This window comes from Argiope bruennichi, chromosome X1, assembly GCF_947563725.1.
Source record: "Argiope bruennichi chromosome X1, qqArgBrue1.1, whole genome shotgun sequence".
Classification (NCBI taxonomy): domain Eukaryota; kingdom Metazoa; phylum Arthropoda; class Arachnida; order Araneae; family Araneidae; genus Argiope; species Argiope bruennichi.
Window position 1 is genome coordinate 116457342 of NC_079162.1, and position 16964 is coordinate 116474305.

At 29.7% G+C, this 16964-nt stretch overlaps 1 protein-coding gene across 9 annotated transcripts in view; it reads right to left on the reverse strand.

Annotated features, from left to right (window-relative positions):
- LOC129958831 (ectonucleoside triphosphate diphosphohydrolase 8-like) overlaps positions 1-16964 on the reverse strand; it is a 146432-nt gene that overhangs the window by 34661 nt on the left and 94807 nt on the right. For 6 of the 9 annotated variants that reach the window (XM_056071532.1, XM_056071538.1, XM_056071534.1 and 3 more), the window contains one exon: positions 2773-3012. In XM_056071532.1, the coding sequence (XP_055927507.1) occupies positions 2773-3012 (240 nt within the window). Of the gene's footprint in view, positions 1-465; positions 653-2772; positions 3013-3152; positions 3307-16964 lie in introns of those variants that run through there. The other 3 variants (XM_056071536.1, XM_056071541.1, XM_056071540.1) reach the window with 3 other exon arrangements.

A 16964-nucleotide genomic window follows, 5' to 3' on the forward strand; every position in this document is an offset into this window, starting at 1 on the left:
ATAACACATTGACTATCATCAATTATCAAATTTCATAGATCGAATTATTAAAGGTAATTTGTTTTTGAATATCACCTAAATAAGTATCAGATTGATTAGGATTGATGGGTATGACACATTGACTATCATCAATTATCAAATTTCATAGATCGAATTATTAAAGGTAATTTGTTTTTGAATATCACCTAAATAAGTATCAGATTGATTAAGATTGATGGGTATGACACATTGACAATCATCAGTTTCATGGATCAAATTATTGGAGGTAATTTGGTTTTGAATATCATCTAAATAAGTATCTGTATCCTTTCACAATAAAGAGAAAGACACAATAATAATAAAAGAAGCAATATTAATATACAGAATAAATTTACGAAGTGATCCTATTTAAGTAACAGAAGCAGCAAAAAAAAAAAAACAAAAACAAACAAACATTCAATAAAATTATTCAGTAATAAAAATTACCAGTAGAAACCAAAGAGTTTCTTTCGTTCAACGCACTTTTTAACGCAGTTCTTTCCATTTCAAACAAGTATTTTTTTGAAGCGTATTTATCCTCAAATTCGACGAGGAATGAATTTTTAGATCGTTTTACGAAAGAAAATCACTGTTTCATTTACACGCAGTCCTTCAGTGGCACAGTATTAAAATGAAGGCGGTGACAAATTTTCCAGGTCTTTTATTATCTTAACAGAAAGGACAGTTTCTCACATCTGAGCTGATAAAAAGCCATTGATAAGTGATTAACCTTCGATAGTAAACTAAGCATCTGGTTTCCAAAATACACAGAGAATTAAACAATTAAGAATTGAAATAAGGATTGGAAGCATATGCTTCAACGTAATGATTCAAAATAAAATTGGAAGTACCTCTTTGTTATACTGGAAGATGATTCACTAAAATTCATGCTTTCAGTTCACGTATATTTAAAATTATAATATATTAAATTGTTGAGTTTGAAGCAATTTATTATAACGCATTAGTATTTTAACCCCTTGACCATGAATTTACTTCATTTCCAAAGTAGATTACACACTTTGTTTGGGACATTTATTGTTATTTTATTTTCTATAATACTTAAAGGTATTTGAAATACTGAAGCTTTTAAAGAGATTTTTTGTATTTTAAATTACATAATACTTTTACTTTACTGATGATTTTAAATTATAAATTCAGTAATTCGATACGCAAGTCAGACTCGTCATTATATACGAAGGGGTTAATAACACCTGCTTGGAATAAACAGGAAACACGCAGTCTATCTGTTATACGAAATTGCAAAATTAAAATTAAAAATACATGTAGCATCCTAAAAGCATTTACCGATTAAAAATCAGAGCATTCTAAATGGTGCGCTCATAATCAAAGAATAAAAGCATTTAAATTTATTTAATTATATTCGTATATAAAACTTTCCAAATGCAAGAAAGTCAATGCTTTTACGAAGTCAAAAAATCAACTGCCCGTTTTAATATTAATTCTAGAATGTCACTATAATATGCTAGTGTAGTAATCACCATATTTTCTTATTTAAGGGACATTAAAAATAGAAAAAAATATATATGCATATGAATAATGCAAATTAAACCATTTTATTTTCATTTTGAACATAAAAGTAAAAAAATGCCTCAATCCAAAATGACGTAAAATATCTTTAGTGGTCCATGTTCCTTAGTTTGAGAAAGCCTGGTTTAGGGGGTTAACATCCCATTTTATAAGCCATCTAGGAAGGAACTCGTTATTTTGAATGTGGTCAGATAATGAATGAACAGCATTTCCAGTTCCAGTCTCCTACACCATACCAGATGAGAGGCGTTTGATCTTGATGTATTTAATCTGCACTAGAGTCACGTATATGATGGATCTGTCGCGGAATCAGGCCTTGAAGCCGAAATTCTGCAACTAAGCCACTGCAAACCAATTACAATTCAGAAATAAAAGGTTTGCCTTCCATTACAGCTTTACAAGGAGATGTTAAGCTTTTCGTATACGATGACGTGTCTCACTTGTGGACAGAAAAAGCAGATTTTTAAAAATATTTCAATCTATAATTAATTCAAAGTGGTAATTAATTTAAAAGACAAATCACTTGAAATTATAAAAGTATCTCGGGTATCTTTTATCAACTCATATGGATTCAAATAAAAATAATCGCCGAAATGTCCTAAGTCATCTAATTAGATGGATAAGTAAATTCGCAGTTAAAAGGAATAATTAAATAAATCCCTTTAATTAGGAATTATCAGAGACAGTTAGAATTCATCTTATCAGGAGCAATTAGAATTCATCTTATCAGAAGCAATTAGAATTCATCTTATCAGAAGCAATTAGAATTCATCTTATCAGATGCAATTAAAATTCATCTTATCAGATGCAATTAAAATTCATCTTATCAGATGCAATTAAAATTCATCTTATCAGATGCAATTAAAATTCATCTTATCAGATGCAATTAAAATTCCTTTTTATCAAAAGCAATTAAAATTCCACTTAACAAAAGCAATTAAAATTGATTTTATCAGATGCAATTAAAATTCCACTTAACAAAAGCAATTAAAATTCCTTTTATCAGATGCAATTAAAATTCCTCTTATCAGATGCAATTAAAATTCCTCTTATCAGATGCAATTAAAATTCCTCTTATCAAAAGCAATAAAAATTCCACTTAACAAAAGCAATTAAAATTCCACTTAACAAAAGCAATTAAAATTCCACTTATCAAAAGCAATTAGAATTAATCTCATCAAAAACAATTATAAACTTTTTTTTTACCTCTATAGCCTATGAGAAGTTTTTGGCCATTAGTGATTCCTAGAGATAAAAGGGTGCTGAACTGGGGTAGAGGCCTCTTCTTTTCGTCAAATATTTCCAATGAAGAATTGAACGGTATTCCTCTCTGAGTGCAAAATGAAGAGATGAGAGATGCAACAGTTGCTCCAGAAGTGGTCTCCACAATAACAGAGCTTCCTTCGGGGGAGGACACAGGCTGAAGAATAACCTGCATTTGATTCGCTAAAAAAAAAAAAAAAAACATTATTTTAGACATTATTAAATTATATTAAACATTATTTTATTATTAAGTGACAAAAGTAAAATTAGCCTAAATACATCAAACATTTCATTTAAAACCACGTTTCGTAGTTATTATTCACCTTTCTTGGTTGCTTTCATTTTTTTCTGGTGTGTCAAAAAGAATTTACAAATTATTAATGGGATTTAATAAACAGAAGTAATTAGATGAATGTTCTACGAGCCGTACAGTCCGAAAAACGAAATGAAATGATTACAAAAACAAGCAGAAGCCGGTGGAGCTCAAAATTTGTGATCGAAGACGTCAAATCGTAATAGAGGAAGTTGAGTCCTAGAAAACCGACAAGTCTAGAATGCAGTGCGGAAGTAGCGACGTCATTAGTAGCAAAACGTTTTTACTACATGATAACTGACCACCTTGTAGAATCGAAGAATCGGAAGCAATCCTCAATCTAATTAAAACCTCTTTGCAGCTTAGTATTAGGGTTAACGCACCGTAAATGATACTATAAAATTCATCCATTCTTTTAATGATTGCATATGCATTAAATTAAATGAATGCATATTAATTTATGCATATAATTAATACATAATAATTAAATTAAAAGTAACAATATTCTTTAACTATTTAGAAATCCGTAGGTTTAAACCTTTCTCCTCATATTAGTGATTATTTCTTTCAGGGATGACATAGCGATCATTGATTATAGGATCAATGAATTTTAACCCTCTAACGAGAATATCAAAGGATATTCTCGTTAAAGGGTTAAACTTTTCATACCAAAAGGCTAGATTTTTTCCTATCCATTTGATAATTATTATTCTATCCTATGATAATTATTAGCGAAATCATGATTTTTGATCAGCAAATTAAACATCATAATCGAAACAAAATAGCATTAAATTTAAAATAATATTAAATAAAAATAAAAATAAAGGACATTTATTTAATTTTCATTGATATATAAATTGTGATTTGGTAAATCAGTTTTTGAAAATAGTACGTATTTCAATTTAGCATTGTTTGATGCTTATGTCAAAGATTTATAGAAACCTAATAATTAATCCTCTGAATATTATTTATAAAGTACCAGTTTCCAGTATAGGTTATTTACAGAAAATATTTTAAAAAATATTTTACACGTTGTAAAGTTAAAATTAAAGTTATTTTATACAGATAGTCGACTTCTCAAATATCATCCAGAAAATTAAAGTTATTTTATACAAATAGTCGACTTCACAAATATCATCCAGAAAATTAAAGTTGTTTTTTACAAATAGTCGACTTCACAAATATCATCCAGCTCTCTTCACAGAATATTTGGCAATAGTATGTCCAGATGATAACAATATCAGAACCACTCAATGATCATCAAATACTTCGTCGAACAAATTATTTTACTGAAATAGCAAGAATTTCTCTTGAAGTTTTCGAAAAACTTACTATTTGAAATATCTTAAAACTAAAGTTACGAGACATAACTATGGATTACATACTGTATTAATAACTTTAGATTAATTAATTCATAAGTCCATTTATTCTTTTTTTATCATTTTCAAGAACAGAAACTGTAATGACTAAGTTAAAATTATATTTAGTGACGTACTTTATCTTTTGTTGGCATTAAACCAGAATTTTTTTGTTGTTTAGCAAAATCGAGGTTTCAATTATTTTGGATAGAGCAGTATTCAAATCAGTAGCCGAGAATGCATTATACGGACAGAAATTTTCTGAAAATAGTATTTCTAGAATGCAGCATCGTATTAACATGTGGGGTTACATCCCATTTTATTATTATTAAAATTAGGATATTAGAAAATGATTTATAGATTCTATTTGTCCTTGTCCGAATTAATTATCTGGAACTAAAAAGTTACATTAATGTTGACTTTGCTAAATACATAAATTTATAATTATCAAGAATAGTTAAATCTGTTTGTGTCCGGTAGATAGGGCCTGCATAAAAGGAATCGCACAAAAAATATTCCTAAACTTCATAAACAGCTGTAACAAACAATTTTTTACAACATATTAAAGAACATTTATTTATGCATTGAAGGAGGACCGTAAAAAAAACCCTCGCTTGGAAAATCTATCAAAGATTTACGAAATCACTAGAAAGTGTTTTCCAAATAATACAAATAATTAAATTACACATATGAATTTTTTTAATTTAATTTCTCATCTTAAACATGGAGAAATTTTCAAAATGTACATAATTCAATATTATTCGTCGTAATCCAAAACGCGCATCTTCTTGTGATGAATTGGTTCAGAATCACTTTCATCACTTGAAAATATTAGAGTTGATTTATTTTTGGGACATATTATTTGTTTTATTTTGGAATATTGGAATTAGTTGCCGTGATATGTACATATAATGTATATACATTGTATTAGTGTACATATGTACAGTGATAGAAAACCCTATAATGTTGTAATAATGCCAATAACGTTGGGATTCATATACTGCATAAAAAAGCGCGCAAAATAAATCGCATAAAAAAGGAATGCACAAAAACAGGTTTGACTGTATCTTTAATGACATACATAGTTAGAATGATTCTAATAAAAAAAACGTGAAATGATTAATATTTCCAGTGGTAATAATATTAACATCATAATCAGATATAAAAATCGAAAGGGAATTTTTGATATAATATTGAGATTCGCAAATTAAAGTAGGCCATACCATTTCGAAGTTCTTAAAATTTTTCACATATCTATTAAATATTTCTAAAATACCTTCAGAAAAGAGTGGGAATGCACAAGAGACCATTAGAAAATAACAAAACTTTAATTAGTGCATTTTTTTGTGATCTAAAATAATTTTTTTTAAATGTTTTGTTTTATAACTTTTTTTCACATCCAAAAATTTCAAAACCATATTTTTGGGGGAAATAATTTTTTTCAAGTAATTACATGAACAACAAAGAATATTTCATTTGGAATTTTTTTTAAAAAAAAGGTTAACTTTAGGAAAATAAAAAATACTTTGATCAGAAATTCGTAAAAAACCACAGACTTTTTAAAAACAAATAATTATGTATTTATTTTATTTGAGTAAATTTATTCGGCAATTCCAAAACATTACCAAATACATTAAACATTAAACGTTTCTAATTACCTTATACTATAATGATAATCGTAAGTTTTATAATTATCGATAAATATGTAATCATAATCAGATGAAGAACATGTTAAAAGAGAGCATGAAATATTACCAGAAAATTTCTCTGTTTGGTGACATTATCTTATTGCAAATTCACAAATATCTTGCTATCAGACATATTGTATGATAACGAATTTGAATGGAAAATGATAAAACTCCTTCAAGCAGTAATGAATGTACATTTGGTTTCATTATTTTTCCGATTCATCATTTTATTGAAACTCTTACATTTGGATTCTGTAAGAAATGTTTTTGCAGCTTTGCACACCATTGTAGTTTCGTATAGCTTTCTGAACTTGAGTAATGATTCTACAGTGCTGAGACTGTTCTTATTGCACATTTTTAACCACATGCTCATTTTAACTTTAACAGAGTCAATGATCACAGGCAAAGTAAAAAAAAAAAAAAAAAATATTTGTATGCACTGAAACATGATGCTGGTTCTATTTCTTGATAGATTAAAGTGGCTATTAAATTTCTAAAACGAGAAGAAAAATTACTTTTCCAAGTTTTTGGATTTTACGGTATCGATTAAAAGGGAATTCCCGCTGGTGTGGTGTGAAAATTTGGAGAAGGGGATGCCAGCTCAGGTGTCGTCCTCGTAATCTGACTATGGTACAAAATTACGAGGTCCACCCCAAAATAAAAAAAAAAGGATGGAATAGCCCAAATCTGCTCTGTGCATATCAAATAGAGATTAGGATGGTCACATTTTTATGAAACGCATTACAACGGCCATATATTAAATGCTAAACATCATCATTCAAAGTGAGAAAGATAATATGTCCTATATGGATTGATTACATGGAACATAACATATTTTGCACTTTGAATGAAGATATTTATTTGTATTATTCTTTTGAGAATTTATCAGGCTTTAATATAATGATATTGGCATATCAAATTTTACTGTTTTTATAATCATAAACTGATGACAGTATCGATATCATGATTTTTAATATAATTTCTATCTTATTGATATATAGTTTCAGCCCAGGGTGGAGCTCTCCTATTAAAACCTATAAAATATGAAGAGGATAGATATATTAAGAATTTAGAAAACTTGTAAGCCATTATAAAAATAATGAATTAAAATTTAATTGTACAAATTTTATGCTTGAGCGTAGATTTATTCGTATCTTTAAGGGGAAAATTCATACTAACTATTTAGATTCAAATAATGGAAAAATCAAGCCTCAATCAATTCATGCAATATCATAAGCGACTATATTGCTGCATATAAGTACCGATTTTTTTCATTGCAAAAGTATTTAAACTAATTCAGACATTGTATACAAATAGTAGTTAAAATTCTGTCTGTTAAAAGAACGCGGAATATTAAATGTTTCAAATGTTAATCAGAAGTTTCAACTGCATTGATATTTTTCCAAGTATTTATTTCTTCAAAATCATGAGCATATAAATAAATAAATTTTTATTTCTGAAAACTGTACAAACCATAGCTAGTTTCTGAAACTCAATGTTCAATGAATTATATCATGGCGAATGCACATCGTTATCTGCACAGCAAAAGAACTTTATTTATAAATTATAAGCTATAAATTATAAAAAGTTGACTATTTTACTGCTGAAAAGTAGACAATAGTATTAGCCTTCTTTCTAAAAGTAATTTAACAGAAAAAAGTTTCAAACATCAAAAGTAGTCAAAGCATTAAGTATCCACTTAGAATGCCAATAAATGTATTCAATAAAGTGTAGCTCTTCCACTGCTAATAAAGTGTAATTCATTCACTGTCAATAAAGTGTAATTCTTTCACGGAATTGCAATCATCAGCTTAATTGACGTGCGTATTGAATGACGTAATTGATACCGTTTCTGATTGTTTGTCGGTCTAATTTACTTCCTCTGCGAAGTTGGTTGTCAGATTAAAATGCCATTATTTCAAAAGAATGTCATTCTTCTTTTCGTGATTGTATTTGCCAGTGAATGACAGAATTAGAAGCTGGAAAAGACACCAGAATAGATTCATTTACAATAAAATAAGAGCGCAAACTATTATCGATGTTTTTGTTTTATCATATTGTAATTGTTAAAAGAACTGATGTGAGATGACGCCGAATCTTCATGTTTTAGATCATGCTCTTTGCTCTAAAATTGTTGAGTTCTGTCAGAATTTAGTTCAAATAATTCGTCTAAGGGAAGTCAATCCGATATATTGTTTTTTCTCGAATTCAAAAACCCTGCACGCTTTCGTAAATGTGCTAGGATGCGTTTATTTCTACAAAATAGGGGTGAGAAGAAAAGATGAAAGGAGGAGATGTTTACATTTAATAGTAACGTGGACTCGGATTATTCATGGAATTAGGAGGCGTAAAAACTACGGATAATCGTAATATTGTCAGAAAAAGATACTAAATCACAATAAAATACTTTAGAAAAATTGTTGTTCACAGTAAGGGACTTAAACATTAAATTATGGTGCATAAATGTAATATTTCTGTTCTTATAATTTGATAATTCACTTTTTGGCTTAACAATATACATTTTTTATTGTAAAACACGTTTTACAGTTTACTTTTGACAATTAGTACACGATTCCCTCATCAGTATTGTAAATCTGTATAAAATTTTGGATATATTCATTCAGCGCGATCTTTCACTCTGTATATACATTAGGATGGAATAAAAAAATCAATTTTTGATTTTTAATTTGTAATAGCACGGAAAAGTTGCCTTTTGGTGTAGATAAAATAAATTATAAATAGGAAAAGTATTGGAGTAGATCTTGAGGTGCCGCAAGGACGTTAAAGTTTCACAAAATTAAAATTAGTGCTATATTTTAAAGATTTTTTACGAAATAATCGACTTTTGATTTTTAAATTGTAATAGCTCTGAAATGTTGCCTTTTGGTATAGATAAGACAAATAAAAATTATAAAAAAATATTAGAGTTTAACTTGAGGTGCCGCAAGGACGTTAAAGTTACATAAAAACACATTCTTTGCACTTTTTAAGGATTTTTGCGTGTTTCGATTTTGAAATAAAAAGCTTTCATTAGGCATTATCATATGAAGAAAAGTATGAAAACAATTTTACTATTGCACTGGCATGGCACTGAGTCGTTGCCGGAGCGTTTGTTATTGAGGTAAGTCGAAGATTTGTCTGCGTCCGGTGATAAGGACAGAGCTGGCTTCAAATCAGTGGCTTTGCCGAGTTCAGTTGAGTTGGCGTCTTCTCTTCGTCTATTGTGCAACTGATTTGTTAGTTTGTACTTGTGTGCTTTGCTGTGAGTAAAAATGGCTCAGCCTAAATTAATGGAAACAAGACAAATATCGAAGTGTCCTTTTTTTTTTTTTTTTTTTTTTTTTTTGGCAAATTTAGTAATTTGTTTGAAGTTGAGCACACTACTGACGAATTTAATGCTACTGTTATATTAGACATAACCTCAAAATTGCTTCAGAGAAGGATCCTTCTGTAAGCGAAATATGTGAAATTTAGTTCCCATCATAGAATAAATACGGTCAAGAGCTTCTATTACCAATGTTTCTAGCAAAAGAATTTCACAAATGATAAAAGCTTATCATGCTAAACATAGGAATTTATTAAAATCTAAAACCAGAAAATGTTCAAATAAGTTTAATTCCAGCCTCACTAAATTTAGAGAAGAAGTTAGACGTGTATTTGATATTGCTGACTTGCATAAAGGAAAAAGCAGTGCCAGTTATGGAATAAAAGATTCTAAACGGTCAGTGCTCTAACAGGAAAATGTTTATAAGTATTATTGATATTGTTACAGCAAGCGCTTTGAGAAAGAAAGAAGCAAGAAAGAGTAAAGAACTGCTAAGAATAGTTTGGTTTAATCAAGAACGGGATAAAAATACTAGTACATCAGAAACGATTACTGGCGACAATGACAACGCTGAAGAACAATAGTGTTCTTTACAAAAAGAGTTAAGCCAACCAGATCCATCAAATAGAAAAGAAGCGATAAAACTTCCAAGTGCCCGTGCGGTTTAATATTAAGTTAAAACTTTATACAGATAGCATCTGAAGCTAACCAAATGGTATAGGGGACTCGGTTATCGACTATCCCCGGCTTTCTTATCATATGCAAGCAGTGGAAAGAGCTGTGAGACTGGTGGCCGAATCGGCTCAAAATATCTGTGGTTTAATCGCAAGAGAAGGTTACATCAGAGCAAAAATTAACACTCGTAAATATGTCAAAATTTAATTAAAAAAAAAGCCAGTTTAATGTGGCAATGGAGTAGAAACAAATATTTTACAGCTATAACATTTGTAATCATTAAGGATACAGAAGTAAGAAACGGAAAATTGGACATAAAAATATTTTTTATTATTATACTTTGTAATTAATAATTTTTTTCCTATTGTAATGCTTATATATGTATTTAAAATCATCTTTTAGACATTATATGAACGATAAATTCATAAAAATATTTTATCAAAGTTTATAATTTTTCATTTTTTTTACAAACTTTAAGCTTTTTGCGGCACCTTGAAATATTATTGTATTGCAACTAGAATTTTTTAAAATTCTTTTTAAACCTAAAAGCTAACTTTTCACCATTATTGCCAAACTAAAATCTAAGAAAATTTTTTAAAGGTCCTTTTTAAAAATTTCCAATTTTTCAATTTTTTTTTTATAAATTTCAAGCTTATTGCGGCACCTTAAGATAATGTAATATTACAACCAAATTTTTAAATATTGTTTTTGAACCTAACAGGCGACTTTTCCGCATTATCACCAAAGCAAAATCTAAGAAAATTTTTTTTAAGTCCTTTTTAAAAATTTCAATTTTTTCAATTTTTTTTTAGAAATTTCCAGCTTATTGTGGCACCTCAAGATAATGTAATATTACAACCAAATTTTTAAATATTGGTTTTGAACTTAAAAGGCAACTTTTCCCCACTATTACCAAACTAAAATCTGAAAAAAAATTTAATGCCATTTTCGTTCTACCCTAATATACATTCTTGTACATTTAAACGCAATTAATTCGAAAACGCAATGCCTTAAATAAAGGAAATGTGGTATTTGGTCCTCCCACCAAAATTGCATATTTGTGTTAAACTTCTATTCTGATCGTACAAAAGAGAGGCATTCGAAATGAATAATTGGTTTACTTCATTTATAATTCGAGGCACAAAATGTGCAATAATGTGTTATTATATGAGAAATCTGAGGGGAGAATACTCATGCTCATTCTTAATGGAAGAACGATTTATCGATAAATTTCCAATTATATCAAATATATATATATATTTCTCTAATCTACGGATTCAGAGATTGTCTGAGAAGTGATGGCATAGATATCTGAATTTTTGATAAGCTAAGCAAGAATGCCATTGAGATAAAGGGTAATTTATCTAAAAGCGTTTAGAAACAATGCGTACAAGAAAAATCTAACGTTCAAGGTCAAAATGACTGCCAAATTTGGGGCAGTGTTTGATCTTCCTCATTCCTGTAGGCTTAAACATTTATATTTATAAAATGGCTTTTCCTTTTTCTTTCTGTTTGCATACATTATTCAAATATGGATCTTGAATTGCAAATTGCCTGACTATGCAATAAATTTCAACAAAATATGAAAAGCGCTTACAAAATGAGTTCCTATTTACCAACTTTGAAAGATTTATTTCGCTGACGAAATAAGAATTAAAAATAATGGATCATGAATAAATTATTTGGTTCTTGTTGCCGCTTGATATTTAATATTTACAACTAGCTTAGTTGATTTTTTTAAAATTTGAAATATACAAAATGCGATTGAAAATTTTAATCTTGCTGTTTTCCTAGCCTTATTTCTTTTATATAGCAGTCTGAATGCTACTTTATAGTTTAAAAGAATTTAATTATTATTTCATCAAAAATCATTTACAGAACAACAAAGTAAATATTAAGCATCGGAATTCAAAAATCATTTACATGCGACCAAATAAAAAAAAAATGGAAATTTTAATTAATAAGGTAAATCTGGATGAATATAAATTTTATAAAATAATGAATCACAAAGTTATATCACCATTATAAAACTAGCTATTTAAACTTTTTATACTTTGAATAGGTTTATTTTGTGACGTTACGTTGCACCATTATGTTGAATGGTACTAGGTAGTTTTATCGTTACTTTGTGTCCTGTCACTGCACCTACAAAGATATAGTATACTGTCCGTTCTCAGATTCGAAAACCCTTCGCGTTTTTGCGCATGCGTCAGGATGCGTTTACTTAGTCGAAAATAGAGGTGAGAAGGAATGACGAAAGGAAAGCACGTGGCATACACGTGGGGAAAAAAACTCAAGGAAAAAGTATCTAATGGGCCGAAAAATTAAGGTCAAAGAATAACGAAGATTTTCGGAAATGCGCTCATTTTGCCTTTTTCCACGTCTCACCCCTTTACGAGGTAGAATAGTCGGAAAGTGGTAGTCTCAGGGTAACGAACAGTCTGCAATTCTCACGATCTTTGTCCCGACGCAAAATTCTTGTGAACTCATATATAATTTCAAATCCTTAATATCCTTTTGAGTCCAGAAATTTCGCGTGGTACATTATATGTATTGTATACAAACCTTGGCTGTAAAGTTTCATATTCCAGATACAAAACTTTAACAGCCATGGTTTGAATCATGGTGCCACCGAATATTCTTTTGAGTTCAGAAATTTCGCCTGGTAAATTTGTGGGAACTGAAACGTTTTTACATTGTTGTAGCATGAAAGATCGGGGAACAGAGAAACACTATCTTTTACCATTGTGAAGTACAAAACTGGCATCAAAAAGTTTGGAGACTTGTTCTGTAACATGTCAACAAATAACAGCACAAAGCCGCAAACAAGTGACAGGGAGCAAAACACTGAGAAATTATGCCGAGAGACATCGTACTATGTGCATTGTTGCCACGTTTGTGATCTCAATATGTGAAATATTTGCCACAGAGACTTTGCAAATAATACGGTAAGTTAACGGGAATGATGAAAGAGTACATGTTGAAAAGCCTTCGTACAGAACTGGCATCAAAAAGTTTGGAGACTAGTTCTGTAACATGTCTACAAATAACAGCACAAAGCCGCAAATAAGTGACAGGGAGCAAAACACTGACAAATTATGCCGAGAGACATCGTACTATGTGCATTGTTGACACGTTTGCGATCTCAATATGTGAAATATTTGTCACAAAGACTTTGCAAATAATACGGTAAGTTAACTGGAATGATGCTATGATTCATGCAAGGGGTTTTGAGTATCATGCATATTTCAAAAGCGGAAGAGCATGGTCAGAAGATGAAGAAAGATCCAATCAAATCCAGTACGAATCATTGAAGGTATTTGAGACTCTTCGAGAAAGGACTTTCAAAGACAATTGCCAGAAGAGGATAAAAGTACAGAGAGACTAGTACAGTTTGTTAACAGTACTAGTCTCGAATTTTTGAGATTCCCTTTTCAAATAGCAATAAATTCCCTTACTTTGATCAGGCTCCTTTTAATAGATTCTTTTTGTTATATATTTCGGATAAAAACAGAAGTTTGAACTTAGTTTTTAAAGTTTCTATTTTAAAATCACTGGAAGGTAGAAAGTTACTACCTGAATTCATTTCAGCAATTGCATTCCCATCAAGAAAATGGTAAACATTATCTAAAAATATGAAAATGATAAATAATACAAAATGTACGTAGTAAAGAATTTCCATCGACTACATTCAAATGATCTATTTTCAGCCTAATGATGATTCTTACTTTTCTGAAATATTTCTATAAGAAAAGATCCGGACATGTCGATCAAAAAGGAATTGTTAAACATATATAAAAGGGAAAACTTTTTTGCACATTGTCAGAAAACGTAACAATCATCCAACTGAGAAATGCTTCCACTCAAAAAGGATTCTTTTTTTTCCATAAAGGCATATTGTGAAATTTTCCAAACATTACGTTGACAAAATGAGGAGTTAAAGAAACGCTTCATAAAAAAAAAACTCTCAAGACAGGTATTTTCTTTTTTCATGTAGGTGAAGGATTACGCAACAGTCTTGTGAATGATAATAATTTTCCTGTTTCGAATTTTCAAGGCTAACAAAAAAGATGTAAAATAGTATCAACCTAAAGCCATTCACTGATAGTAGAAAGGGAGAAGCTACCGTTACAAACGGCCGCAGAAAAGATTTGTTTTCATAGATAAAGCGTCGAATGAAATAACAGTTTTATGTAATTTCGCTTTCGATATATGCCTTATAAATGAAATATCATTCATAACAGTATAGAGCTGTTATACTTCCAAGTATTATATTAATAAAAATATTGTTATTTGTTTATAGTAAAATAAAAAATAAACATCATTGAAAATCACTCTATTTGAGCACATATATTATAAAAAATAATACATAAGAAAAGAAGAAATTAAAAGCTATTATTTTCAATAGTCAAAGTCTCAAAACCCATTAATAAATAGTAAAACTCTCAAAACCCATTAATCAATAGTCAAACTCTCAAAAGCCATTAGTCAATTAGTCATTAGTCAGGGCCATTTTTGTCAATTCTATACGATTTCATGCCAGTGGTCAATCACAAACTTAATAAAAAAAAGTCACACAAAAATTTAAATTCTTGCTGAACTATTTTGTTTATTATCTCTACTACCTTTTTACAAAATTCTTGTTGTAAAATATAACTCTGACTTGAGAGTAGCCTATCTATAAACCAAAAATCGCAGCAAAGGATGGAATTTGGCTTATTTTGAAAATGAATTTCCTCAAATTTATTATTTTATTTGTTTAAATTTTGTGTTACGAGAACCAGACTTGGTTATGTTGAGCCAAATTTGAGGCAAAGATTCACATTCATTCTTGGAAGAAAGAAACAGTGCATTGAATTTCAGAGATTCTAAGAATAGCTCATGTTAAATTACTGTAATTTCTGTTAAATTATCAATCAATCACTAATTTGATTTGCTATATTTTGACCCTGTTTAAAAATTATAGTGCTTTTATTTTGGAACTTGTCATTTTAAACTGCAGCAAGTATACAATAAGTGAAATGGAACCTGATTTTTCAAATTTTCCCGCCCCACCATTATGATGTCATTTGACTTATGAATGCAGTTTTAACCCTAAGAAGCCTAATTTTCTAAATTAAATTTTAAAAAAATCAATGTATTCATTTCAGTAACCAGATAAAGGGAAAAGTAAATCGCAATACATATTTTCCGTTTCAGTATCCTGAGACAACCATTTTTTGACAATTCTATCTCACTAAGGGATGATACACGGAAGGAATGTGCGTATTTCGGGAATTCACTTTATTGTCAAATGTAAACATCTCTTCCTCTCATCTTCCCTCTCACCCCTATTTTGTCGAATTAAATCAAGGCATGCGCAAAAGCTAGGAGGATTTTAAAATCCGTGGGCAAACAATAATTTAGTATATTTTAGTCTGAAGTACCAAAATTGATACTCTCAAAAATAGCAAGTTTTTATTCAAGAAAAACAGCCCCTTGTTAAAAATAATTATATTATAGTAAAAATAAGATATTCACCTGAAAAGCCTTTTTTATTTTTCGGAAAAACGAAATGTGTCAAAGATTTATTCCGTTAAACTTTTTCTAAAAATGTGCCATTCGTTCAATACGGCAGGAAAACAAAATGCCATATTATTTGAACAATTTTGAAATCTGATGCTTATTTTATTTTTTTGTTCAAAAAAAATATTATGTAGTGGTAACATATTAGCCAAATGCAACCAAATATTAAAATCAAACCAATTGCAAGTGTACAATGCGATTTAAAAATCTGGAATCAAAATTTGAAACTTCAGACATTTATATGTTAATGTATAGCTTCAAAGATGTGGAAGATCTGGGTAAATTGATTGATTTGAAATGACAGATGATCGAATCTATTAAAGTTGTATCAGAAAATTGCTAATTTAAATCACCAGTGAAATCATGATGGATTGGTTCTCGAACCTTTAACCCAAAAGACAAGATATTATTAATAACCCATTGACGCCTTCAGATTTCCGAGGAGACTGAATAAATGAATATTGAATTAATTTTAACATCTGAAATCCATTCACTTTTTTCCTATTGAAGGAGAAAACGAATATACAGCTGACAGATGGGTTTGGCTTCCTTAAAAACCTAGAGGTGAAATTAGTTAAAGAATAGTTGCTTTCGAACTTAGAGTATCACAATGCAAGCTGAAAAACTGTGAATTAATTTATTTCATTATTTACTTTCCAGAGGTTCGAAATGAAACAAAAGGTGAAAAAAATTCGTCACACAAGGTGAGCTCTTAAGTGTTTCATCAACTGTAAAACTACTTCCCTCTCAAGGATTTTTGTTAGAAATTAATTTTCTATCGAATGAATTAGGAAACAGAATTTCTTTATCTTTTAAAATTCTTTTTATCCTTTTAAATTCTTTTTAATCCATCGGGTAAGCATAATTATTTACAAGAAAAGACGCGGACATTGTGCGTCTTTTCTGCAGAAGTGGGGGAAAAAAGAGCCGAAATAAATTATCCCTCGCCTTATATAACCTTAGATTTTGATAGGGAAAATATTTCTCCACAGTGCTAATATATTATTAAGATTCTGATAGGGATTTCTGACGCATGTCAAGCACATGTAAGGGAAACACAGGAATCTTTTAAGAAAGAATGTGCTTACTGGACATTTTTTACCCCTTCACGCCGAGCGTGTGAAAGTATCGCCGTTTAGCTGATTAAGCAATTTTATGAGGCTTCTCTTGAATTAATTAAGTAGAGAAAGTGGAATTGGATCACGAAATAA